At 39.0% G+C, this 27,742-nt stretch overlaps 3 protein-coding genes across 4 annotated transcripts in view; 2 read left to right on the top strand and 1 right to left on the bottom strand.

The window, feature by feature from the left end:
- Nucleotides 1–518: 518 nt before the first annotated feature.
- Nucleotides 519–16,829, top strand: LOC117524663 (uncharacterized protein C7orf57 homolog). Of its 2 annotated transcripts, none has more exons than XM_034186477.1 (7): nt 519–602; nt 4,165–4,211; nt 4,582–4,734; nt 4,838–4,937; nt 8,963–9,083; nt 9,531–9,607; nt 16,706–16,829. In XM_034186477.1, exons 1-7 carry the CDS (start codon nt 592–594, stop codon nt 16,800–16,802), a joined length of 606 nt encoding a protein of 201 aa, XP_034042368.1. In that variant the 5' UTR covers nt 519–591; the 3' UTR covers nt 16,803–16,829. The 2 variants fall into 2 exon arrangements, with proteins under 2 accessions (XP_034042368.1, XP_034042367.1); XM_034186476.1 differs by having other exon boundaries at nt 4,570–4,734.
- A 1,911-nt stretch (nt 16,830–18,740) lies between these two features.
- LOC117524249 (uridine phosphorylase 2-like) lies at nt 18,741–23,635 on the top strand. The gene is given in 6 exon segments (XM_034186020.1): nt 18,741–18,769; nt 18,942–19,102; nt 22,884–22,909; nt 22,912–23,095; nt 23,167–23,313; nt 23,399–23,635. Coding segments are annotated over 6 exon segments (690 nt in total). The 3' UTR covers nt 23,542–23,635.
- A 1,829-nt stretch (nt 23,636–25,464) lies between these two features.
- The window catches only part of LOC117525157 (coiled-coil domain-containing protein 148-like), a 101,410-nt gene continuing 99,132 nt past the window's right edge, over nt 25,465–27,742 (bottom strand). Inside the window, exon 14 of the mRNA XM_034187007.1 lies at nt 25,465–25,679. Coding sequence (XP_034042898.1) covers nt 25,536–25,679 — 144 coding nt within the window. The 3' untranslated portion in view covers nt 25,465–25,535. The remainder of the gene's footprint in view (nt 25,680–27,742) is intronic.

The following is a 27,742-nucleotide window of genomic DNA, read 5'->3' as shown; positions in this document are numbered from 1 at the left end:
AACTGAAAACACATCAAAAGCATTAAAAGAAAGCATAGCACAAAAAGACGACATTTGGAACAAATGTAAAGCTTGTGAATGTAAAACACATCAAAATTTAAAATATAGATTTCAAACTTAAATATATTTATTCAGCTTCTTTGTTTGTTTGTTCCCACTGAAACTTTTTTCATTGCCAATACAACTTTTTTGTTAGAACAATGCAACTTCTTTCAAAATGTGTTTTAATTCCAGTGTTTTCATTATCATTTGAGATTTAGATTTTGTTCATTTTCAGAATCAACATTGTCACTGATACGACTCCATACCTGTTGACCTACATTAGCTTGCTGAAAAACTCCTTAATCATGTTATTATGTGAACCCGGTGTAATAACCAATGCTTACGTTTTAATTTTTTAAATATGCGATTGTTATACACAGGAATTCTCACTGAAGTCGATTCAGCAACATAATTGCAGTATTCCCAACAGTAGCCTCGCTGGGTGAAGCCAGACACAGCCGTTCCTATGGCGACCGGTCAGCAGGTACAAACAGATTCAGTCAGCACTTGGCTTCCGTTCGCTTCACACTTTGTCGCTACTCTTTCACAATGCATTCGGAGTAAGTACGTAATGTAAAGAACTTAAAAAGGAATTTCTGTCAGTTTCCTGTAATTTAAGAATGTGTTAGAGACTGGGGGTGTCGTTGCATTGCATTAAAGTTTGTTAGAAAAACTGACAGTGTTACGGAGAATTCTGTTTACCTGTCATGAACTGGTGCGGAACGCGCAAAACGGAAACGACTGCAGTGTTTTCAAAAACTATAATGTCTACTATGAAAACTGATGTTTTGATATTATTATTATTATTGATTGATTGATTGATTGATTGATTGATTTTGGTTGGCAAGTTTAACTATCAAGAATTCATACATCATGGCAGACATTCATTCATTTTCAATATCCGCTTTCCAGTTAAGGGTCACAGGGGCCTGGAGCCTATCCCAGTGGTAATAGGGTGAGAGGCACGGTATACCCTGGACAGGATTCAAGTCTATTGCATATAGACATACACCTACCAATTTAAAGTTTCCATTGCCCCTAACCTTCATGTCTTTGGAAGCCGGAATATCGGAGGGAACCAACGCAAACACCACAGGGAAAGGACCAGTTGGGAAGTGATCCCAAGGCCCTCTTTGCTGTGAAGCAACAGTGCTAACTATTCAGTCAATGTACTCTTTTCATGGCAAACAACTAACAAGGAAATGTTTGTGTAGATGTATAACAGCAAAACATCCATTTGAACACAAGTAATGTTAATAAAGTTGATGTATTGTAGCAAATAGAACTATAAACCAGAACCCGACCATTATAGATTTTTAGGGACCGATTGATAATAGGGAGTTAAAAATTTTTACAACACCAATATATCTGCCAATATATACATAAAAATGGCAATGATTCTAAATATTTCATCATGAAACCTTGATGACAAAGAAATGCAATTGAGGCTTGATAAACTTGATTATAAATAACTATTAATATACAGTGCATCTGGAAAGTATTGAAAGCACTTCACTTTTTTGACACTTTGTTATGTTACAGCGTTATTCCAAAATGGATGAATTTTTTTAAAAATTTTTTTAGTAACCTCTGTCCCTTAATGGTAATGCTTTCAGTACTGGAGAAATTAAGTAAATAAATTATTGTTACACAAAAAGAGCTCTCTCTCTCGCTCTCCTTCTCTGAGGTTGCATGCCGGTGTTGTGGTCTGATCGGTACCCTCATCTGATCAGTCCCCTCTCGCATAGTGCGTATACGCGCAACAATGATGATGCACAGTGTTTACTTATGGTAATTTCAGCCCCCCTGAGTTCACTTATTGCTTTGCCACTGAAGTAATAAGACCCTTGTGATCTTGCTCTAAATATAGTGAACATGGATGGCATGATGGAGATGAGATGAAAAGAGCATAATCATATACAGAAGAGGGGACTGTTCAGACAGGGTAGTAACTATTGATAAGTAGCTTTGGCTAATCTGTAATAAATATACCCTTTAAGATAACATAGAAATTACAAATAGACTACAAAAAGAACTAAACACTATGGCGAGTAGTGTAATGGATCCTGCTAGTCTAATGTCTTTGTTTATTTAGGTTTAATTTATTAATATTATAACACAACTACTTATTGGGGGATCAATCAGACTGAAGTGCGTGTCGACTAATCATTCCTCTCTGAAATGGCATATGCGCAGTGAAGGCAGGGGGACTGAATGGTGGGACAATCAGACCGTTACACCGGTGCGGACAGTCTGAACAGTCTATCCTTATGATCAGTTACTGTCAGTGATTTGTTCAAAACAATGTTGTTGTAGTTTGCTACTGTTTGTTGTTAGTGTTTAATTGCATATCAAAAATAATTTATTCTTAATAATAATAATAATAATAAACGATTTACATTGCATCTGGAAAGTATTCACAGCGCTTCACTTTTTCCACATTTTGTTATGTTACAGCCTTATTCCAAAATGGATGAAATTCATTTTTTTCCTCAGAATTTTACACACAATACTCCATAATGACAATGTGAAAAAAATTTTTTTTTTTGTTTTTAGATTTTTGCAAATTTATTAAAAAAAAAACAAAACAAAACTAAGAAATCACATGTACTTAAGTATTCACAGCCTTTGCCATGAAGCTCAAAATTGAGCTCAGGTGCATCCTGTTTCCACTGATCATCCTTGAGATGTTTCTACAGCTTAATTGGAGTCCACCTGGGGTGATTGAACATGATTTGGAAAGACACACACCTGTCTACATATAAGGTTCCACAGTTGACAGTGCATGTCAGAGCACAAACCAAGCTTGAAGTCAAAGGAATTGTCTGTAGACCTCCAAGACAGGATCGTCTCGAGGCACAAATCTGGGGAAGGGTACAGAAACTTTTCTGCTGCTTTGAAGGTCCCAACGAGCAGAGTGGCCTCCATCATTCAGAAATGGAAGAAGTTCGGATCCACCAGGACTCTTCCTCAAGCTGGCCACCCGTCTAAACTGAGCGTTCGGGGGAGAAGGGCCTTAGTCAGGGAGGTGACCAAGAACACAATGATCACTCTGTCAGAGCTCCAGCATTCCTCTGTGGAGAGAGGAGAACCTTCCAGAAGGATAACCATCTCTGCATCTCTGTATGGTAGAGTGGCCAGACAGCTGCTCCTTAGTAAAAGGCACATTACAGCCTGCCTGGAGTTTTCCAGAAGGCATCTCAAGGACTCTCAGACCATGAAACAAAATTCTCTGGTCTGATGAGACAAAGATTGAAATCTTTGGTGTGAATGCCAGGTGTCACATTTGGAGGAAACCAGGCACCATGCATACAGTGAAGCGTGGTGGCAGCATCATGCTGTGGAGATGTTTTTCAGCAGCAGGAACTGGGAGACTAGTTGGGATTGAGGGAAAGATGAATGCAGCAATGTACAGAGACATCCTGAATGAAAACCTGCTCCAAACGCTCTTGACCTCAGACTGCGACTGCTCATCTTTCAGCAGGACAATGACCCTAAGCACACAGCCAAGATATCAAAGGAGTGGCTTCAGAACGACTCTGTGAATGTCCTTGAGTGGCCCAGCCAGAGATCAGACCTGAATCTGACTGAACATCTTTGGAGGGATCTGAAAATGGCTGTGCACCGACGCTCCCCATCCAACCTGATGGAGCTTGAGAGATGCTGCAAAGAGGAACGGACAAAACTGCCCAAAGATAGGAGCGCCAACTTTGTGGCATCTGCGTTCACGTTTTGGGAGATATTTTTTCAGTATTCACATTTTGCAATTAACAGTTTGCAGTTAATTCACGATTTGCAACTGATTCACATTTTGTGGGTTAACAGATTCTACAGCAAACAAGCTGTAATGTTAACATATTTGTGTTGCATTGCACACAGAGTGGCACTTCTGCTTGTTGTCACTGCTGCTGTCTCAATCCAATCTCACGGCAGTTTGTGCTGGCATCACAAAAAGTAAATTAATCTATTAGTTCGTGATACCGAAATGTGCCGTATCTGGCTTCCATGACTGCAGGGAGTTGGAACTCGCCATAACACCTTCAATTACCAATCTATGCAACATTAATACTGCATGTTGGAAATTTTGACAGTGTACCGAGTTTTGTCTTTTATTTCCAATAGAACATCTACAGTTCACATGAATGACAAACTTCAACCAGCGAAATCTGGCAAGTACAAACAATGTCACATTCCTCTTCTTTATATATATATATATATATATATATATATATATATATATATATATATATATGAGATCCAGTCTGTGTGTCTGACATCATCCACAGACTGGATCATATATCTATATATATAGATAGATAGATAGATCGATCGATCGATCCAGTCTGTGTGTCTGACATCATCATGTAGGATGATCTGCTGGATGGTGGGAAGATGTTATAAAAAGTTACTCATCACGCTTCAGGGCAAATCATGACCATATGTTATCAAGTGGCCTGAAGTTAAGCAAGAATTAGAAGCCTGTGTGTTGTTTTGGTTTATTTTTGGTTTTCTTGCTTGTGTGTCTAGACATAACTCCAGGCAGCCCTCGAATGAACACCCAGATTTCTCAGATCCCTGGACTGTCCCCAAGTGTCATCTCTGGTCCTGAAGAAAAGGTCCGTGGACGAAGACATGGAGTCCGCAAGGACGACACAGACTATATCAAACTTGCAAAGCAAGGCGGGCATAAGGGTAGCTACCTACTATGCACATGCACTGTACATGTCGAGCTAGTGTATTGACTTTGCATCCATTTATGTTTGTTTGGTTTTTTTTTGTGATCCTCATCTAACAGGACTTTTGTGGCATGTGGAAAAAACAGAAGATTCAAAAGCTAATTGTTACAAACCTCCAGAGTGGTTCTGCAGTTCCCCATTGGACAGCAGCAAACCGAGGTGTGTGTGTGACATTTGTCATACGATGCATTGGATCATTGTGTGCTATGGTACACTGTGGGTATGATGACTGAGAGGGGAGCTAAATGTTCATATTATCTTTGTATCTTTATTTATAATTAACAGAAAGAGGCAGAAGCAGAGGAGTAGTCAGAGAAAAGTGAAATGTAACTTATTATCTTGTGTTAGCTTTAAATCAGGGCTGCTCAGTTTGGGGCCTTTCATAGATTTATTTTTTATTTTTTGCAGACCATGGAGGCAGACAAACTCTGCAATTACAAATTAATGTTAAGCAAATTAAAGAGTTGTGTTTTTAGGATTTTGAATTTATTTATTTTTTATATTAAGAAAATGAATTTTAATAGAATTGCACATGTGTAATTCACACAAAGGCAAACATTTATTTGTGGGCCATGGTCCTACATCCAGATAAATTTAAGGCTGTTCAAAGGATAGGATTTGGGCGTGTCAGCTCTAAAACGTTATATGATCTTCAGTTTGACAGCTGTTATTTGAAGAACAATATTATTTATTGCATTAATCTGACACAAGCTCCTGGTGATCAACTTTAGTAAAGCACACACACTCACAAGCGTGTGTTGTATTTTTTTTTTTTTTTTGTCAGCAATTTGAGAAAGAGAAAATTTTCATATACTCTAGACTCATTATATATGAACTAAAATGTTTCTAGCATATTTTTTTTTATTTTAATCATGATAGTTATGGTCTACCAGACTGGCATCCTGTCCAGGCTGTACCCCCCTCATGCCCTATGACTGCTGGTATAGGCTCCAGCCCCCCGCAACCATTGGAGTAAGCGGTTGAAGATGAGTGAGTGAGTTATGGTCTGAAGCACCAAAAAAATAGAAAACCATGTCTCAGAATATTTCACAAGATTAATACAAAAAAGGATTTTTAATACACAAATGTTGACCTTCTGAAAAGTATGCTCATTTTTGGACTCAATACTTTGATTGGGGCTCCTTTTGCATGAATTACTGCATTACTGCAGTGTGGTGTGGAGGCAATCAGCTTTTGGCACTGCTGAGGTATTATGGATGGAAACCCAGGTTGCTTTGATAGTAGTCTCCAGCTTGTCTATATTGTTGAGTCGCACTACTCATCTTTCTTTTGGCAAGACCCCATAGAGAATGTTGGAGAATGTGGTGTTGTCTATGTGGCCAGTTAAATACACCATTACTATGGTCAGCAGCATAGCAGTTAGTCGTTTTAGCACTGTGAGCAGGTGCCAAGTCTTGCTGGAAAGGGAAATCAGCATCTCTATGAATCCTGCCAGCTGATGGAAGCAGGAAGTGCTCTAAAATCTTGGGGTAGACAACTGTGTTGACTTTGAACTTGATAAAACACAGTGGACCAACACCAGCAGATGACATGGCACCGCAAATCATCATTGACGACGGCAAATTCACACTGGACTTCAAGCAGCTTAAATTCTGTGCTTCTCCACTCTTCCTCCAGGCTCTGGGACCTTAATTACCCTGGGCGTTGGCAAAGCAGCTTATGGCAGGGTTTGTTTTCACTGGCGGGTGTGTGTGTGTGTGTGTGTGTGTGTGTGTGTGTGTGTGTGTGTGTGTGTGTGTGTGTGTGTGTGTGTGTGTGTGTGTGTGTTTGTATTGCTATTTTTGTGAGGTTCATCGCTGGTAGAGGAGCTGTTTAGTCAGGACCACTTTGGAAAGTGAGGACATTCAGGCTGGTCTCACAAGAGTTTTAATGAAAAGGCTTCCAGAGGCTGTAAATATGCTCCTCTCAAAGTGATTCTTGAAAATATGAAGTCAAATATGAAACTTGACTTAGAGAGACATCTAGAGTTTAAATGCAGTATCAGTTAATTTCTAAGTATAGCAGAAAGGGTGGTCCTCACTTCCAGGGGGCACTTTCCTGGACCTCACTTTGGTGCCTGTACAGGAAGGGGTGTATGTGTGTGTGTGTGTGTGTGTGTGTGTGTGTGTGTGTGTGTGTGTGTGTGTGTGTGTGTGTGTGTGTGTGTGTATGTGTGTGTGTGTGTGTGTGTGCGTGTGTGTGTGTGTGCATACGCGCGGACAAGACCTATTTCCTTCAAACTTGGTTGTATTATATGAATAGATATGAAGAGGTTATTATATTTTGGAGTAGTTTGGTTAAAGGTCAAGATCAAGAAAAACAAGGTACAGAAAAGCCTACATGGATGATCATCAAAATATTTGTGATTGACTGGTATAAATAGCTTCATTATGAAGTCACACAGAAGTCATATGATAAAGTCATAGAAACACCAAAGCAGACATACTGTGTATGTACTATGTGTAGAGCGTGCAGGGCATGCATCAGCCCTCTACTGCCTTTCATTTCCAAATGAAATGCAAAATTCAGTTTCACCTGAAAAGAGGACATTGGATCACTGGGCAATGGTACAGTTCTTTTTCTCTTTAACCCAGGTAGGAGGACATTTCTAATATTGTATCTGGTTCACGAGTGGGTTAACACTAGAAATGTAGTATTTGTAGCCCATTTCCTGGATGTGTGGCTCTTGATGCACCTCAGGCCTCTCCTTATGAAGCCCCACCCCTAAGTTCTTGAATCGGCTTTGCTTGTCAGTCTTCTCAAGGCTGAGGTCATCCCTGTTGCTTGTACATCTCTTCCTACCACACTTTTGACTTCCAGTCAACTTTCTGTGAATATGCTTTGATACAGCACTCTATGAACAACCAGCCCTTAAAGCTTCTGTGGATTTCCTTTCATGTGGAGGGTAAATCATAGAGGGTTGATGAGCATCGTCAATCTGGACAATCAGCCATGATTGTGGTTTGGTTTACTGTACCAGACTGAAAGAGTCATGGTATTTATACCTCATAAGTAGAGTTACTCAAACACGAAATATTCTATTATTTTGACATAGTAAGTCCCTTTGACTGCTCCCCTGTTTTTTCAGTTGGGGTCACCACAGCAGATCTAAGGTGGATCTGCATGTTGAAGTGGCACACGTTTTACACTGGATGCCCTTCCTGATGCCACTCCACATTGCATGAAGAAATGTGGCAGGGGTGGGATTTGAACCGGGAACTGAAACCGGGCACTGAAACCAAGCGCACTAACCACTTGGCCACCACCCTACACTATGTTAAGATACTTTTATTTATTTATTAGCTGTAGGCTAATTTTATTAGCCTAATCCTTCAAATGGTGATACAAGCACAAAATTACACCTTAGACATTACTCTTTTGAAAAAACCAATTGGCCACTTGAATTTTCAATTGGCAGTCAAGTAGGGGTCAATTAAAGACTTACACAGGGGTCAAAATTAAAAGATGCTCCAATCATATTGAAAAGTACACCACATTATTTGTCTGATCATAAAGATTCCAAAAAGGTATAGTTTGGACTATCTGTGACTGAATGTTATGGAGTTATGGGATAAAAAACAGCAAGAATGGTGACAAAGGTCAATTTCAGTTTGTACAGGGGAGGTTAAAAAAGTTAAAGTTGCTGCAATTTTGGTAAAAAGTGATGCAAATTATTGGTTGAACTAATAGGATTAATAGATGGAATAGTTTTGACAGTTTTGAATGCTTGGTCTCCAAAGTAAAGGTCAAATAAGGTCGATGTCCATTGGATTCTATGACATGTGACATATGCTACCCCATAATGTGATAACTAAGCATGATACATGGTCCAAACTATTCCTTTTTAAAACCTTGACTGGACAGAGCATCGGCCTCCCAGGCTAGAGATCATGAGTTTGTGTCTCAAGGGGATCAAGTGGGAGGAGTTAAAAGCATAACGTAGAGCAAGCCACTACACATGCATTATTATTAATAGTGGTAGTAGTATTTCTTTTGCTACTATCCTGTTAATACTACTGCTACTGTGGCTACTGTTGCCATAATTACTAAAGTTCAAAATTAAATAAACTTGAGCATAATTGACAACAAACAGTTTTGATTTAGCAAATGGTTTTGTTTTGAATATCTGATTGACTTCTAACTGTAAATTATTTTCATACCTGTGTATTGTGTTTTTCCTTCAGTCTAATTAACAGTGATGAGCAGAAAGTCCCTGGAGGTTTTCAGCAGCCAGAATGTCCCGCTGGGACTGTCAGTAAGTCCACTGAAGAGATGGTTGACAGGGACAGTGATGACAATGAGACGGTAAATAAAAGCACGCTGAAGTCATTTATGCACCAAAACAGTAACTTGTTCATTTGTCGAGTGCTTTGCAGCAGCCTCTGTAAAAGAGTGGCTCACGGACCACCTGTGGTCCGCGAGTACATTGGTAAAATACTGCATTTTAAATGAATGACACATTCTGAAACTTTTTAAAAACAACTCCAAAGTTGAAAAGGTAGAAATATACTGTTGGAGTCGTTGGTAGATGTATTGTTTTTGGATATTTGGGGAGTTAGGTGTTCTGTGAGATTTTTTTTTTTTTTTTATGTAAGTAGACCTTGGTCTGAAAAATTTGAAAGAACACTGCTTTATCGGGATGAAGGAGCCCTTTACTTGTGGTACTTGTGACCTAAAAACTGAACTTTGCCTTGAATTACATTTCTTAAATGACCACAGTGTAACATGTCTGTGTGTTACATTTAACAACAGGACAGTGTTTGTGAGAATGGGACGAAGAAAAAATCCTCATCCACTCAAAACCGGGAGAACATCAAATTCAGGAGGAAGTAAGCTTGTTTAGACACAAGATGGCGGTGTGGTTCTGTATTTTACTTTACAGTTTCATTTGTATCAATGATGAGACTCTACTGGATATTATATTTTAATTAATTGCTACATTGCTGCATATTTTTACATTTTTAATACTTTAAACTGGGCAGGTCTTCACTGTTACTGCAGTTGGTTGTTGGTCAGTTCTGAATATTTTTTATTAAAAATTTATTATTTTTATAAATCATAAGTGTGCACATGTTGTGGTGACAGAAGACACATGCTCATGTACACAATGTACAGGCTGGTCCAATGAAAAGGCACAGAGGGCATTGGCTTCTACGGTGCGTCTGGAAAGTATTCACAGCGCTTCACTTTTTCTACATTTTATGTTACAGACCTATTTCAAAATGGATAAAATACTGTTTCCCCTCGAAATTCTACACACAATACCCCATAATGACAATGTGAAAAAAGTTTTGTTTTGTTTTTGTTTTTTGCAAATTTGTTCACAGCCTTTGCCATGAAGGTCGAAACTGAGCTCAGGTGCACCATCTTTCCACTGATCATCCTTGAGATGTTTCTATAGCTTAATTGGAGTCCACCTGGGGTAAATTCAGTTAGTTGGACATGATTTGGAAAGGCACACACCTGTCTACATATAAGGTCCCATAGTTGACAGTGCATGTCAGAGCACAAACCACCCATGAAGTTGAAGGAAGTGTCTGTAGACCTCTGAGACAGAATTGTCTCAAGGCACAAATCTAAGGAAGAGTGCAGAAACATTTGGGACAGCTCCTGGAGATGATGGAGAGGGAACTACAAAAATTGAAATACTGGTTTGATTCAAATAAATTATCACTTCATTTGGATAAAACAAAAAATATATACATAAAGGACTACGTCTGTCTGTCTGTCTGTCTGTCCGGGATAAACTCCCAAACTATAATTTGTAGCCCTAAAAACTATATATATTCTGAATCCTCATGACATGGGGAACAAACTGGTACCATTTTCTGAAAACTGAACTGAAAATTACCCCCAAAATAGCCATTTATGTAAGACCATACAGTGTTGTATCATGTGCGATAAACTCCCAAACTATAATATGTAGCCCTAAAAACTATATATATCCTGAATGATGACATGAGGAACAAACTGGTACCATTTTTTTTAAAAGTTGAACTGAAAATTACCCACAAAATAGCCATTTATGTAAGACCATACAGTGTTGTACCATGTGCTTTTCGTGCTGCCACTTCTGTCTGTCTTTCTGTCTGTCCGGGATAGACTCCCAAACTATAATATGTAGCCCTAAAAACTATATATATATATTCTGAATCCTCATGACATGGGGAACCAACTGGTACCATTTTTTAAAAAGCTGAACTGAAAATTACCCCCAAAATAGCCGGCTGTAGGTATGACCAGGCAGATTCAAATTTCCAGCCCTGTATATGTGTTGACCATCTCTGTTTATTTAATCCCTTTCTTCAGCTACTTTATCTTCTCAACTGTTAAGCACCTGACTGTCCTGTACAACCCAATTTGCCTTCCTGTCTGAATACATTCATTTTATGTTTGTTAAATTGCAATGTAAAAACGGTACACCACTACCTCAATTTTGATTCACTGATATTTACATTTACTGTTACCTACCTTCTGTGTGTAATTTTGTTATAAATTTGATTGCAAAACAAAGTTTGCATGAAGGACTTCAAATGTGTTTGTCTTTTAACCAAGTATTGCCACTTAGTTTGGGGAGTCCACCTCTTATAGGTCTGCTGGACAAACTTTAGCCCATTAACTATTATATTTATAAGACATCATCATTACAAAAACAAATGTTGGGCAATTATTTTGATTAAAATGATTGGCATTTGGCTTATGTCTAAAACAGGTTAACCCGGGCAGCGTCAGGTACCCCAGCTAGTGTATTATATTCAGAAATAAGCCCAGGAACTTAAGTAGAAACTTGTTATTGAATGATGCTGAAATTGAAATAGTAACCGAAACCAAGTTTCTTGGAGGTTTTATCGATGATAAATTAAGTTGTAAAACTCATATAAATTATGTTAAATCCAAACTCTCAAAAGTCATCGCGATTCTGTACAAAGCACAATACTTCCTCTCCCAGCATTCTTTGGTTACGCTGTATCATTCATTGCTTGTCCCATACATGGCCTACTGTATTGAGGTTTGGGGAAACACATATAAAACAAATACAAACCCAATATTTCTGTTACAAAAGAAAGTTATAAGAGTTATAAGTAAAAAAAACCATATCGTGAGCCAGCAAACTCACTGTTGGCTTGTTTACACATTTTGAAATTTTGGGACTTGGTTGATTATATTATGATACATATATATGTATAAAGTTAGCAATAAACTCTTGCCTCAACATGTCCAGGAACTGTTTAAAATGAGGGAGTCCTGTTATCACCTGAGAGGAACATTAGTATTTGACAGCTTAAAGATTCGAACTACTGTAAAAAGTCACTGCGTCTCACTACGTAAAAGGTGTTAAAATCTGGAATAACTGTTCTGATAGAATTAAATTATCTGGTACTTTGGCTGGATTGAAAAGACTTTAGAAAAATAACATAAGTATTATAGTACGATAAATTAGGTTAACTGACTTTGTTACTGTTATTGTTTTATCTGTGCGTTATGCTGCTGTTTGTTCTGCTGTGTTCACATATTTTAGTTTACCGATTAATCTATATTGTCTCTGCTTGTTTTTTTTTTTTGTTTTTTTTTTTTTGGTATTTGTTGTTATGAGTGTACATATATGTGTTTAGAGCAACTGGTGAAAGGGGGGGCATTTATAAACCTTTGCTTCAGCCTTCACCCTTTTGGCTGCACAAAACTGGGAAATTGTTTATGAGTTTTTGTTTTCTTTTTATGAGAGATTCTTTTGTTAAGTATGTGTGTGCACGCCGAATAAAATTTCAATTTCTGCCACTTTGAAAGCCCCAATGAGCACAGCAGCCTCCATCATCTGTACATGGAAGAAGTTCAAATCCACCAGGACTCATCCTAGAGCTGGCCACCCATCTCAACTGAGCGATCGGGGAGAAGGGCCTTATGGTGGTGACGAAGAACCTGATCGTCACTCTGTCAGAGCTCTGTAGACAGAGGAGAACCTTCCAAAAAGGACAATCATTTCTAAAACAGTCCACCAATCAGGTCCATATGATAGAGTGGCGAAAGCCACTCTTTAGTAAAAGGCACATGGCAGCTCACCTGGAGTTTGCCAAAAGGCACCTGAAGGACTGAAGGAACCATGAGGAGCAACATTCTCTGGTCTGATGAGCCAAAGATTGAACTCTTTGGTGTGAATGCCAGGCATCATGTTTGGAGAAAACCAGGCACCATCCCTACAATGAAGCATGGTGGTGGCAGCATCATGCTGTGGGGACGTTTGTCAGCGGCAAGAACTGGGAGACTAGTCGGGATTGAAAGAAAGATGGATGCAGCAATGTACAGAGACATCCTGGATGAAAACCTGCTCCAGAGTGCTCTTGACCTCAGACTGGGGCGAAGATTCATCTTTCAGCAGGAAAATGACCCGAAGCACACAGCCAGGATATCAAAGGAGTGGCTTCAGGACAACTCTGTGAATGTCCTTGAGTGGCCCAGCCAGAGATCAGACCTAAATCTGACTGAACATCTCAGGAGAGATCTGAAAATGGCTGTGCACCGACACTCCCCATCCAACCTAATGGAGCTTGAGAGCTGCTGCAAAGAGGAATGGACAAAACTGCCCAAAGATGGGTTGGTCACATTTTGTAAGATTTCTTTTTTCAGTATTCACATTTTGCAATTATCGGTTTGCAGACAGTTCATGATTTGCAGCTGATTCACGTTTTGGGGGTTAACATGGGTGCACCAAGCTTGTGGCATAATTCCTGCCAAAGGTACATCAACATTGTATTGAGCAAAGGGTGTGAATACTTAAATACATGTGATTTCTTTGTGTTTTTTTAAATACATTTGCAAAAATAAAAAATAAAAATCTTTTTTCATGTTATCATTATGGGGTGTTGTCAGTAATATGTTGAAGGAAAAAATTAATTTGCTTGATTTGGAATAAGGCTGTAACACAAAACGTAGAAAAAGCGAAGTGCTGTGAATACTCCAGAAGCACCGTAAACAAAGCTGGATGTTCACTTGGGAGTTTATCTTGGCTCTGTTTTGTTTGTTTTGAAAATGTCAGTGAGTGGTCATATACCCAGAATGAGCTCCATTACAACACACATGACACTACAAACTGCACCGTACACATCCAAGGTTAAAACCGGTGTCACAGACCGAACGGTCCCCCCCTAAAAAATTGGTCTGCCCTGCCTTCACATGCGCATGTGTCATTTGGGACCACAGCAGCACATCTGACACTGAGTCTCTACACCCAAAGCAATCAAAGGGAATAATGTGATTATTAACCATCAGATGACAAAGTAAAACCTCTTAAATTATTGTAAAATCAGTTTTAAGCAGAAACGAGGCGATAATTGGTGAGTCGCTACTGACGCTTTAAAATGACGGAGGCGCAATGAACGCAGCAGCAGCCAGACGAGCTGCTGCACTCTGATCGTTTCCTCAGTCTTTTATGATGAAATAATGCTGAATTTATTCGGAAATGATTGTTGTACAAAAGCTTCTGATATTGTGACTGAGATATATGACTGGAATGCAGTTTGAAGCAGAAACGAGGTGATAATTGGTGAACCACAGCTGACGCACAGAAATGACGCGTGTGCAGTGCAAGCAGGGCGGACCGATTTTTAGTGGGGACTGGTCGGTCGGGGACACCGGACGTTATTTCAATCATTAGTCCAAGCCATGATTAATGCCAGAAAATAATTTACCACAACCTTTCAAATGCCGCAACAGTTGCTGTTTCTACACTCAACAAAAATATAAACGCAATACTTTTGGTTTTGCTCCCATTTTGTATGAGATGAAAAAGACCTAAAACTTTTTCCACATACATAATATCACCATTTCCCTCAAATATTGTTCACAAACCAGTCTAAATCTGTGATAGTGAGCACTTCTCCTTTGCTGAAATAATCCATCCCACCTCACAGGTGTGCCATATCAAGATGCTGATTAGACACCATGATTAGTGCACATGTGTGCCTTAGACTGTCCACAATAAAAGGCCACTCTGAAAGGTGCAGTTTTGTTTTATTGGGGGGGGGGGATACCAGTCAGTATCTGGTGTGACCACCATTTGCCTCATGCAGTGCAACACATCTCCTTCGCATAGAGTTGATCAGGTTGTCAATTGTGGCCTGTGGAATGTTGGTCCACTCCTCTTCAATGGCTGTGCGAAGTTGCTGCATATTGGCAGGAACTGGTACATGCTGTCGTATACGCCGGTCCAGAGCATCCCAAACATGCTCAATGGGTGACATGTCCGGTGAGTATGCCATGCAAGAACTGGGACATTTTCAGCTTCCAAGAATTGTGTACAGATCCTTGCAACATGGGGCCTTGCATTATCCTGCTGCAACATGAGGTGATGTTCTTGGATGTATGGCACAACAATGGGCCTCAGGATCTCGTCACGGTATCTCTGTGCATTCAAAATGCCATCAATAAAATGCACCTGTGTTCTTCGTCCATAACAGATGCCTGCCCATACCATAACCCCATCGCCACCATGGGCCACTCGATCCACAACACTGACATCAGAAAACCGCTCACCCACACAACGCCACACACGCTGTCTGCCATCTGCCCTGGACAGTGTGAACCGGGATTCATCCGTGAAGAGAACACCTCTCCAACGTGCCAAACGCCAGTGAATGTGAGCATTTGCCCACTCAAGTCAGTTACGATGATGAACTGGAGTCAGGTCGAGACCCCGATGAGGACGACGAGCATGCAGATGAGCTTCCCTGAGACGGTTTCTGACAGTTTGTGCAGAAATTCTTTGGTTATGCAAACCGATTGTTTCAGCAGCTGTCCGAGTGGCTGGTCTCAGACGATCTTGGAGGTGAACATGCTGGATGTGGAGGTCCTGGGCTGGTGTGGTTACACGTGGTCTGCGGTTGTGAGGCTGGTTGGATGTACTGCCAAATTCTCTGAAACGCCTTTGGAGACGGCTTATGGTAGAGAAATGAACATTCAATACACGAGCAACAGCTCTGGTTGACATTCCTGCTGTCAGCATGCCAATTGCACGCTCCCTCAAATCTTGCGACATCTGTGGCATTGTGCTGTGTGATAAAACTGCTTCTTTCAGAGTGGCCTTTTATTGTGGGCAGTCTAAGGCACACCTGTGCACTAATCATGGTGTCTAATCAGCATCTTGATATGGCACACCTGTGAGGTGGGATGGATTATCTCAGCAAAGGAGAAGTGCTCACTATCACAGATTTAGACTGGTTTGTGAACAATATTTGAGGGAAATGATGATATTGTGTATGTGGAAAAAGTTTTAGATCTTTAAGTTCATCTCATACAAAATGGGAGCAAAACCAAAAGTGTTGCGTTTATATTTTTGTTGAGTGTATTTTGACTGCTGCCATTTTTGTTCAGGGTCACCACAGCATATCCGCATTGGGATTTGGCACAAGTTTTACACCGGATGCCCTTCCCGACACAACTGCAGTTTTACCTGAAGAAACAAACATCCTGTGGTCTTCCGTCCAAGTACTAACCAGGACCCACTCTACCTAGTTTGTGAGATCTAACAAGATCAGGCAGACACAGAGCAGACTGGCTGCCCTCAAATACCGTAATAGTCCAAAACGTAAAACATTTTCAGTTTACAATTCTATAAAACAACAAAAACCTCCAAATCTTTGTATTTGAGAAGGAGAAATCTGAGAATAACTGACTCATTAATTTAAACGTGCAACGTTGTGAGTCTGATACAAGTTGACATAAATGTGAAAGCAGCTGGTGACATTATACTTCAGTCATGAGTAGCCAGAGTTTGTGTCTGGGAAGGTTAGGGGTCATATTCAATTCTTGCACTCTGCCTTTTTGTTTTTCCTCAATCCAGTGACCACAAAATGATCAGATCTGTAACTACAAACATTCATGTCATATTTCCTCAAAGGTTGTTCCTTTACAATGTCACTCTGGTGCTTCCACAGAGTATTTGACAAGAAAGCTTCTCCTGTCAACATGTCCAAACTGCTGAGTTTTGGTTATGCTGAATCCAACAAACCTACAAACAACAAGGAAGTGTAAAGTAAGTCACACTCTTTTAGGTCATCGTCATTCACAATATTGTACTGCTTTTTCATTTGGCAACCATTAGGTGTACTCGTTGCGTAATAAAATAAACTTAAGCTGAGCTGTTGATCAGTGAATCAATTTTATAACACTTTGCATATGGATGTTCATAATGATTACGTATAACAAAATCAGGGACATGAAACTGCAACATTAAGACATAATGCTCTGCTTCTTCAAAACAATTTACAAGAACAAAATCTTGACACGTTATGGGTGAATGATGAAACAGTTATGAGAATGGTTTTCTGTGCAATCATATTTATTTATGTCAACAGATTAGACTGCATGGACAGCACAAAGACGGCATTGTCTCGACTGACCGATCTGTGTTTAACCCAAGAATGCAGCACGAAGATACTAAATTTCAGTTGTAATGTATCAGTTATGAAATGAAGTATTGTGTGAAAATTGGATCTATTCTGCCTGATCCTGGTGCCTTGTTAATTCTATTAGCTAATACATAACACTTGGTACTAATTTATATGTCTCTAAGTATGTAAAATGCTTTTGATTTGGGCAAAGAGAGGGGGAGCAATTAAAGTTTCATGATTAAAATCAATTTGTTGTCTTTCTGGCTTTAATTTTACATCCCAAGAGTGGATTTGTCATCTCAATTGCAATTTAATACAACAACAACAATAATAATAATAACAATTTATACAATCCAAAATTCATTTATTTTGGGGGTGATATGGATAAAGGAAATTTAAAAAAAGCTTGTGATCCTTGCATTTACTTTGACTTCTGTTTCACTGCAGATAGTATGAACCCAAGACATTTCAGTTTTTTTCCGTCAAAATTCTACACACAATACCCCATAATGACATTGTGAATAAAAACTTTATTCACATTATATTCTCATAAGTATTCACAGACTTTACCATGAAATTGAGCCCACGTACATCCTGTTTCCACTGATCATCCTTGAGATGTTTCTACAGCTTAATTGGAGTTCACCTGGGGTAAATTCAGTTGATTGGACATGATTTGGAAAGGCACACACCTGTTGTTCTGTCCTCACAACACGTCTGTATGCTGCTAGACAGCCAGCAAACCAAAAAAGACAACTCAGTCCAGGCACAAGGTTTGCTTTAGTGAAGCTTTCTTGTACATTTCTGGAATAGTTGCTGTTCTTGTCATTGCTTTTGATAACTGTAACTTACAAAAAGGGCAATCACTACCTTGCTAACTTGTTTTCACCAAGAGAAAAGGTGCCAAAGATTGTCTATAGGCAAGAAGAGTGATCACTTTGCGGTAACAAAAAGGAGCCTTTATGGAGAGGATGTCTCTTTAACTTTTTTTAAACCATAAATTTTAACCATTTTTAATCATAAATTTTAGCGTATTTATTTACCAACTATGAACTTATTTATAACTTTTCACCTAACTTAGTAATCGTATGAAATTATAAATGTCTTTGACCCAAAAACATGATGCTCCCCATCCAACCTGATGGAGCTTGTGAGGTACTGCAAAGAGGACTGGCCAAACACTGCCCAAAGATAGGTGCGCCAACCTTGTGACATCATATACAAGAAGACTTTTTTAAAATAACTTTATTAGAAAAAGATGGAACAAAAGAATACAGTGACACTTAGGGGAGGTGATGGTCTAGTTGGTTAAGTGCTTGAGACCAGAGGATCCTCGGTTCAAATCCCAGCCTGACCGGAAAATCAGTAAGGGGCCTTGGGCAAGGTCCTTAATCCCCAAGTTGCTCCCGGTGTGTAGTGGGCACCTTGCATGACAGCAGCCTGATATTGTGATGAATGTGAGGCTTTGATGTGCATCCATCTGCATCCTACGAGCTTTGAGCATCTGATGCAGATGGAAAAGCTCTATATAAATGCAGTCCATTTACCATTTACACTTCTCAGTATATAGAGCAAAAAAATGATTGATATTCAAGAAGACTTGAGGCTGTATTTGCTGCCAAAGGTGCATCAACAAAGTATTGAGCAAAGGATGTGATTTCTTAGTTTTTTATTTTTAATAAATTAGCAAAAAATAAATAAACTTTTTCATGTTGGCATTATGGGGTGTTGTGATTAGAATTTTGATGCAAAAAAAAAAAAGTTTGTCACGTGTGCATAGATATTCATACATCACTTTTGTTTTGAGCTTGATCTTTCTATTTCAGCATGGGATGGGTGTTCCTTCCATCTCCATCATGTTGCATGAGCTCATCAAACTGCTGTACCATGCAAAGTGTCAGGGTGTGGTCCTCTTTCGCCTGGGAACATCTGGTGGACTTGGTAAGAACAGTTTTCCCTGACGGAAAACAGTCTTCAAGTTGTTCAGTGTTTTGCTAAGAAGGAATGCAACACACACAAAAAAGATTCACCTCTATTACAATGTCCAATCAAGGTGTAGGTACCCTGTGGATGTTAGAACTCATTCACTCATCTTCAACTGCTTACTTCAATTAAGGGTCACGGGGGCAGCTATAGCCAATCCCAGGAGTCATAGGGCGCAAGGCGGGGTACACCCTGGGTTTATGCAAATTTATACCCTGTTTTATTTTAGATGTCAGGTTATGTTGTTTCTGTCATAAAGACTTGTTGGATGTTGGTTGTTAGAGAAATGCTTCAGTCTGAAAGCTACAGTATTATGTAAGATTTAAAATACCTACAACAACAAATCAAGTCTGGTGGATGTGAACATCTTCTATTTATGGATGTTTCTGTACTCTTCCCCACATTTGTGACTTGAGACGATCCTGTCTCAGAGGTCTACAGACAATTCCTTTGACTTCATGCTTGGTTTGTGCTCTGACATGCACTGTCAACTCTGGGATCTTATAAAACCCCTGGCAAAAATTGTGGAATCACCGGCCTCGGAGGATGTTCATTCAGTTGTTTAATTTTGTAGAAAAAAAACAGATCACAGACATGACACAAAACTAAAGTAATTTCAAATGGCAACTTTCTGGCTTTAAGAAACACTATAAGAAATCAGGAAAAAAAATTGTGGCAGTCAGTAACGGTTACTTTTTTAGACCAAGCAGAGGGAAAAAAATATGGAATCACTCAATTCTGAGGAAAAAATTATGGAATCATGAAAAACAAAACGCTCCAACACATCACTAGTATTTTGTTGCACCACCTCTGGCTTTTATAACAGCTTGCAGTCTCTGAGGCATGGACTTAATGAGTGACAAACAGTACTCTTCATCAATCTGGCTCCAACTTTCTCTGATTGCTGTTGCCAGATCAGCGTTGCAGGTTGGAGCCTTGTCATGGACCATTTTCTTCAACTTCCACCAAAGATTTTCAATTGGATTAAGATCCGGACTATTTGCAGGCCATGACATTGACCCTATGTGTCTTTTTGCAAGGAATGTTTTTGCTCTATGGCAAGATGCATTATCATCTTGAAAAATGATTTCATCATCCCCAAACATCCTTTCAGTTGATGGGATAAGAAAAGTGTCCAAAATATCAACGTAAACTTGTGCATTTATTGATGATGTAATGACAGCCATCTCCCCAGTGCCTTTACCTGATATGCAGCCCCATATCATCAATGACTGTGGAAATTTACATGTTCTCTTCAGGCAGTCATCTTTATAAATCTCATTGGAACGGCACCAAACAAAAGTTCCAGCATCATCACCTTGCCCAATGCAGATTCAAGATTCATCACTGAATATGACTTTCATCCAGTCATCCACAGTCCACGATTGCTTTTCCTTAGCCCATTGTAACCTTGTTTTTTTCTGTTTAGGTGTTAATGATGGCTTTCGTTTAGCTTTTCTGTATGTAAATCCCATTTCCTTTAGGCGGTTTCTTACAGTTCGGTTACAGACGTTGACTCCAGTTTCCTCCCATTCGTTCCTTATTTGTTTTGTTGTGCATTTTCGATTTTTGAGACATATTGCTTTAAGTTTTCTGTCTTGATGCTTTGATGTCTTCCTTGGTCTACCAGTATGTTTGCCTTTAACAACCTTCCCATGTTGTTTGTATTTGGTCCAGAGTTTAGACACAGCTGACTGTGAACAACCAACATCTTTTGCAACATTGCGTGATGATTTACCCTGTTTTAAGAGTTTGATAATCCTCTCCTTTGTTTCAATTGACATCTCTCGTGTTGGAGCCATGATTCATGTCAGTCCACTTGGTGCAACAGCTCTCCAAGGTGTGATCACTCCTTTTTAGATGCAGACTAACGAGCAGATCTGATTTGATGCAGGTGTTAGTTTTGGGGATGAAAATTTACAGGGTGATTCCATAATTTATTCCTCAGAATTGAGTGAGTCCATATTTTTTTCCCTCTGCTTGGTCTAAAAAAGTAACTGTTACTGACTGCCACAGTTTTTTTTCCTGATTTCTTATAGTGTTTCTTAAAGCCAGAAAGTTGCCATTTGAAATGACTTTAGTTTTGTGTCATGTCTGTGATCTGCTTTTTTTCTACAAAATTAAACAACTGAATGAACATCCTCCGAGGCCGGTGATTCCATAATTATTGCCAGGGGTTGTATGTAGACAGGTGTGTGTGCCTTTCCAAATCATGTCCAATCAACTGAATTTACCCCAGGCGGACTTCAATTAAGCTGTAGAAACATCTCAACGATGATCAGTGGAAACAGGATGCACCTGAGCTCAATTTTGAGCTTCATTGCAAAAGCTGTGAATACTTAATTACATGTGATTTCTTAGTTTTTAGTTTTTTATAAATTTGCAAAAATCTCAAAACCAGACTTTGTTCACATTGTCATTATGGGGTGTTGTGTGTAGAATTTTGAAGGAAAAAATTAATTTCATCCATTTTTGGAATAAGGCTGTAACAATAAAAATGTGGAAAAAGCGAAGCTCTGTGAATACTTTGCGGATGCACTGTAGGTATCAAAAATCAGTAAAGGGAGATACGCTTTACTCAGTTTTTCACATTTTGCAGTGTGGCGAGAATACTGAAGAAAAAAACAAGAGGAATCAGTGGTTGCTCTCCCATAAACTGTCCACTGGTTGCTTGTGCAGGCTAACAAGTTTGAGAAAGCAAGGAAACATGAATCCCCTTTGGCAAAGAAGCGAAGGGGAACAATATGACGGGAAATGACTTAACACAACCTGCAACCTCACCACTAGATGACACTAAATCCTACACACGGTAGGTTTAATATATATCTACAATATATACCACATAACCCACAAATGTTACCAGCTCATTTCAACCCCAAGAGGTACCAACTGTACCAGTTGTCCACCATGAAATGTCTGAGAACAGCCACTTCATCCTCACTGATATGCAAATACATGTACAAAATAACCTTAAATCTGGATCAGTTCATGAACTCAGTCATGTGAGTATGAAGTGAGCCCCATAAAGTGTGTTTCACATACAGGTAGAGATGCAAACATCATGGCATGATGTCCTACGTAATATGTACAGAATGGTGGAAAATGCAAATATTTACAGGTGATTCTTTAATTACGGGCACTATTGGCCTTGTAAATGTAATTTCCACCACACCATTGCCTTACAATATAAAGCGCCTTGGGACAACTGTTTGTTTTGATTTGGCGCTATACACATGTGCTCTGATGTCACTGTTTATCTCCATAGAAACTACCCAAACAATCTTTCATACAAACTGTTTAGGGACATTACAGTGTTGTGGCGGAAATTACGGCAATAGTGTGGGACAACTACATTTTGTTTAAAAAAAATCACAACAGTTGTATGACATTGAATACCCCAATTATGTTTTGATTATTTTACTGATATTTTATTCAGAGATATTTTAAAACATTAGAAAAAAACATTTCTTTACCATTCATTTTTATCATTGAAGATCAAAAGTCTGGGTGTGGGAAAGCACAAAACGGCAATATTTGCATATAATGATGCTGAAAAAAGGTGAAAAAGTCATCATAGACTACTAGAACAAATTTCTCAACACACTTTGATTGTAAAGATAACTATAAAAGTGTGAAATTTCCCCTTTTTTCTGTTTTTCATACAATATGATCAAAGGACATAATAAGTGCCCGTAGTCTAAGAATCACCCTTACACCTTCTGCTGTGTGTCATGTCCAGGTCTACCTCCAGGGACAGTGGTGATCACACTGATAAAGCAGTGGACCACTCTTTCCAGCCTCAGTTTGAACAGGTGGTTCTGGGTAAGGTTATCACCCGGAGCACTGAGCTGGATGAAGGCGTGGCCAGTGACCTTCTGCAGTGCTCCTCTGAGCTCCAAAACATACCGTCAGTCATCGGAAACACCATGTGCACCCATGACTTCTATGAAGGTATAAACGCCTCATGTGCATGTCGTTTAAAAGAGGTCACATTCACTAATGATTTGACACCGTCTCTGTAGGTCAAGGCCGACTCGATGGGGCGCTGTGCTCCTTTTCTCCTGAAGAAAAACTGGAATATCTGAGGAAGGCTTACGAGGCTGGAGTTAGGAACATTGAAATGGAGTCTGCGGTTTTTGCTGCTATGTGCCGTGTTTGTAGTCTCAAAGGTATATATACATATAGCTCATTTACATGCATTTACATCAAAGTAAACACGCAGAACGTCTTGTAGTGTTTTATGTTCGCCTGCAGCGGCTGTGATCTGCGTAACATTGCTGGATCGCTTTGAGGGAGACCAGATCACTGTACCTCATGATGTCCTGCTGGAGTACCAGCACCGATCTCAGGCACTGGTGTCCCACTTTATCAAGAAACACCTGGGATATATCGTCTAAAAATCTCTCTCATCCTTTCCAAGCCCCCCCATCCTAAAAGAAGTGTATATTACCTTGTAGATATGTACATACTGTATCTGTCATGTTGATATATGATTTGTATTTTATTCATGAAGCAAAGTGATAATATATTTTGCTTATATACTGTATGTAGTATGTACTGTGTCATATCTTAATATTTATGCATCTTCACAAATTTACCAAAAATACTTAATAATAATGTATGTTAATTCTGACATGACTATTAGTACTGTACTTTCCAACCAAGTTTTCCCCTCCAGCTGTTTTAACACGTTCAAATAGATGTCAGCTAAATGTGGTTAACAAGTCAGTCTCTGTCCAAGTACAAACCAGTTAGGTTTTGATGGTGATCCAAGTCTGAGGTAGATAATAATCACATAATCAAACAGTGTAAAATCAAGTTGTGTAGTTGTTCACTTAGGGTGTTTTGCAATCTGATTCCATGCAGTTTTAATCAAAATAGTTTTTGTATGAGAAAAGCATGTGTTAATTGTGTCTTATTTCCCTGATTATGCAAGAAGTGTCACCCAAATATGCTGTTTTCATTGGTGGGTATGTTTTACATGTGGAATAAAAAGGAGACAAATAAAACTGAAGGGACACGTGTGGCTTTTGGAAAATTTTAATCACCATGCACTTTTGATTATTGTAAAGAATAAGCCCAAATTTGTTTCATTGGAGATGGAATGAACCCAAGATTTTTGGGTTTCCATTTCCCTCCAAATTGCACAATTTGAAGTCACAAATTGAAAATATGGAATATCGAATATGGAAACACGTTTTAAAACAACGTTCCAAATGTCGCAAAAAAAAGTTTTACACTCTCCTGAGGTGGCTTTCCAGTTGTTTAAACAAAAAGCCATATTCTGGAAAACTGCAATGGAAACACTTTTTCACATGACATACAGAAAGAGTCAAATGACAAACTAAAATGTACATGGCGTGGTATGTGTGGACAAAGGAAGAGACGAAGAGCTTGGTAAACCTTATAAATAATGTTACGGTGATATTCAGTTAGAAAAAAAACAACAAAAATGACTTACACTTGTGTCACCATGACTATAGGAATTACAGTTCTCACAAGAAAACAAAAGCCGGCAGCCATCGTTCACTCACAACAACCAACATGGGTGTCACATGAACCTAATTCTAACATGTAGCTGCTATGATATAAAATCAAGTTTTATGATTGAACACTTTCAAATCATGTCTTAACATGCAACAACTTAAAAGTTAGTTTGCTCAGTGAATATAAAATTATGGATAGTATTCACACCAAAGAATAATGTGTTAACTTAGCCAGAAACAATTTTGCTGAGTGACCTAAATGTAAATTTGTTGGATCACCATGGTGAATATGTGTTACTGTTACTTAACTACCTAGATTTGCAATGTCTCAACATGCAGATTTGCTGTGGTGACCCCGAGTGAAAACAAGGGAGCAGCCAAAGGGACTTAGTATTTCTTTTTTTTTTTTTTTGTTACTTTTACCCTTATAAATCTAGTTGGCCTGACCAGTGGTAATTAACAGTAACGCAAATTCATCATGCTGACCCAACAAATTTACATTTTGGTCACTCAACAAAATTGTTTCTGGCTAAGTTCACACATTTTACTTGGGTGGAAATACTTTCCATAATTGTATTATGTTCACTGAGCAAGTTATTTTTTGAGTGCTCCATCAGTCAATGGAGTCACTGTCATATCGCTATAATGTTTTATTGAAACAAGTTTCAGAATCTTCATCTTTGTGAAGAAGGCTAGGGAACATGAATCCCCTTCACCAAAAAAGCAAAAACGTGAATGGAAACAGAACTGTAAATGTCCAGGGCATGAACAATCCCAAAACCTTTTACTTTATAACTGGCATATAAACAGAAGCAACTGCACCCTGTTTAATAATAAGAATTAATTATTTTTAAGTAGCAATGCTGCAGTGCAGTACTGAAATGTGATCCCAAACATGCTCTGGATCAGAAATTAAAAGTAGATGTGGCATCTTTTCGAGGTGGTTTGGGTGGTTTGATAAGAGCCAGAGCTTCTTTGGCGCACTGGGTGTGGTGTAGACCCGCCTCTCGAAATGCCTGCTCCACCCTCACTCTGATGTCAGACACAATCTGATAAGTAATAATAATAAAAAAAAGTGATTTACTGTTAGGGTTATCAAAAAAAAAAACAACTCAGATACTAATCGATACTAAATATTAGTATCAGATTCTCATTTTCAGTATCAATAACAACAGTGGTGTCTTCGCATTCTCCACTTAACAGACACCTTCACATGGCACTGCTGCAGACAGGCAGCCACAGAGCCCACCTCTAACTCATTTAGCTGTCATCAAATTTGAAGCACACACACACAAAAAAACAAGTGGATGAAAAACCAGCACCCACAGCACCTTGCTAGGCAATACAGTGGCATCAGAGACAACAAGCTGCAATGGAACATTACTGTTAGTAATCAAAATGAAATCTGGCCAAAAAAAAAGAAAGTCACTGGGGTTTCAGATATGACAAGGCTGAACTATGTCTCATATTTAAGTGTCATTTTGTGCAGACTCATGTCTGCTAACAGCTTCATACTAATGCTGCATTCAAGACTTTTCAGAAAACTCAAGTTGGAAATTTTCGAAAACTTCACTTCATGAACTCAAACAAATACGGATGCACACAGTAACATATTTGAGCTTGTCGTCTTTACAAGAAACACATAAGAAAGTTGTGGAAATGCTTTCCCCCCCCCCCACCCCCATTGCCTCAGAAAACCTAAAATATCGTCCCTTTTTTGTGCTGCCTATATAAAATATACTGCAAAGTATTTTTCATGTACCTTATAGTTATGTTATTACATTTTTGTCTTGCATTACTTCAGACAACTTAAGTGTTGTCACTGATGTTACTGTTTGTATTCTTCTAAACTTTTTTTGATTATTATTAATAATTTTTCATTATTATTTTAATTTTTTTGTCACCCTCTGTGGTAGAGAAAACAATATACAGTATTTTCCATCAGGACTAAAACCTAAAAAAAAAAATTTAAATAATAATAATAATAACAGCTTCTTTATATCTGTACCTAGACTTATAAATAATGCCACACACCCCTACTTACCCTGCCCCCCCAACTCCAACAAAGTACAGACTGAAAGGTACTGTTCATCTGAATGCCTGCACAGCCCCATTTATCTCACAGTAAACATAGTTTTGCCTATTTGTCTATTTGACTCCTTTATTTCCTACAAAATTATTTTTTCCTTTTCTTTTATTGTCGTTTATATAGCAATGACACTGGATCAAATTCCTTGTATGTGAGAACTTACTTGCCAATAAATTCAATTCTGATTCTGATGTTGGGTATCGGTATTGAGTTTGAAATTCCAGTATAGTGACAACTCTATTTACTGTTGATCTTTTGACTGTTGGCTGAAGCAGACAGTCAAAGGTCATATATAAATGTTCATGTTTATGATTGACTTCACATTTCATACATGAACCAAGAAGAAGCTCAGTCTAATCCAGAGATGTGAAACTGATTCCGGAAAGGCCCAAGAGGGTGCAGGTTTTCTATGCAACCACCCACTCCACCTGATAGTTTCAATGATTAACAGATTCCATCTGATCAAACTGATGTTAATCAGTGAAATCCCCTGGTGGAGTGGGTGGTTGCAAAGAAAACCTGCACTCTCTTGGCCCTTTCTGGAATCAGTTTGAGGTCTATGGTCGAATCCCTCACAGGTTCCAGTTTGGTGATGGTTAGTGACCATATTGTTGACCTGTTCTGACAAAACCTCACCACAGTCACTCACAGAGATGTGCTGCACACCGAGCCAATATTTAGCTTCCTGGTCAAGGCTGAGTGAGGATCTCTAAAGTGATGATGACGAGACAAACTCAAACACTAACCAGCCAAAAATGATATATAACTAGAAGCACTCGGAGAGTGCAAACCTACGCCAAGGCCATGGGGTCACTGACGCCATAACATCTACACGCCGTGGAATCAATGAACCTAAAAAAGTCTAACAATAATGTTTGCTAAAAAACGTTTCATCTGCTGTGACTGGATAGCATGTATCCTTAGCGCTTGGCATCACAGTTTATTGCAACTTGCACCTTTCCCAGAAGCTACTGTCATCTGAGCACTGATATTGATATTGCATGTGCTTATAGACAAAAACAA

Source organism: Thalassophryne amazonica, chromosome 14, assembly GCF_902500255.1.
Source record: "Thalassophryne amazonica chromosome 14, fThaAma1.1, whole genome shotgun sequence".
NCBI classification, from domain to species: domain Eukaryota; kingdom Metazoa; phylum Chordata; class Actinopteri; order Batrachoidiformes; family Batrachoididae; genus Thalassophryne; species Thalassophryne amazonica.
The sequence above is the reverse complement of the archived record's forward strand: the minus strand, read 5'-3'. Positions and strand labels throughout refer to the sequence as shown.

What these genes read in the sequence shown, in the direction of transcription:
- LOC117524663 (XM_034186476.1), top strand. An exon ending in ACTTCAACCAGCGAAATCTG is followed by an intron (nt 4,212 to 4,569) that starts GCAAGTACAAAC and finishes TTGTGTGTCTAG; the next exon opens with ACATAACTCCAGGCAGCCCT. An exon ending in TTGGACAGCAGCAAACCGAG is followed by an intron (nt 4,938 to 8,962) that starts GTGTGTGTGTGA and finishes TTTTTCCTTCAG; the next exon opens with TCTAATTAACAGTGATGAGC.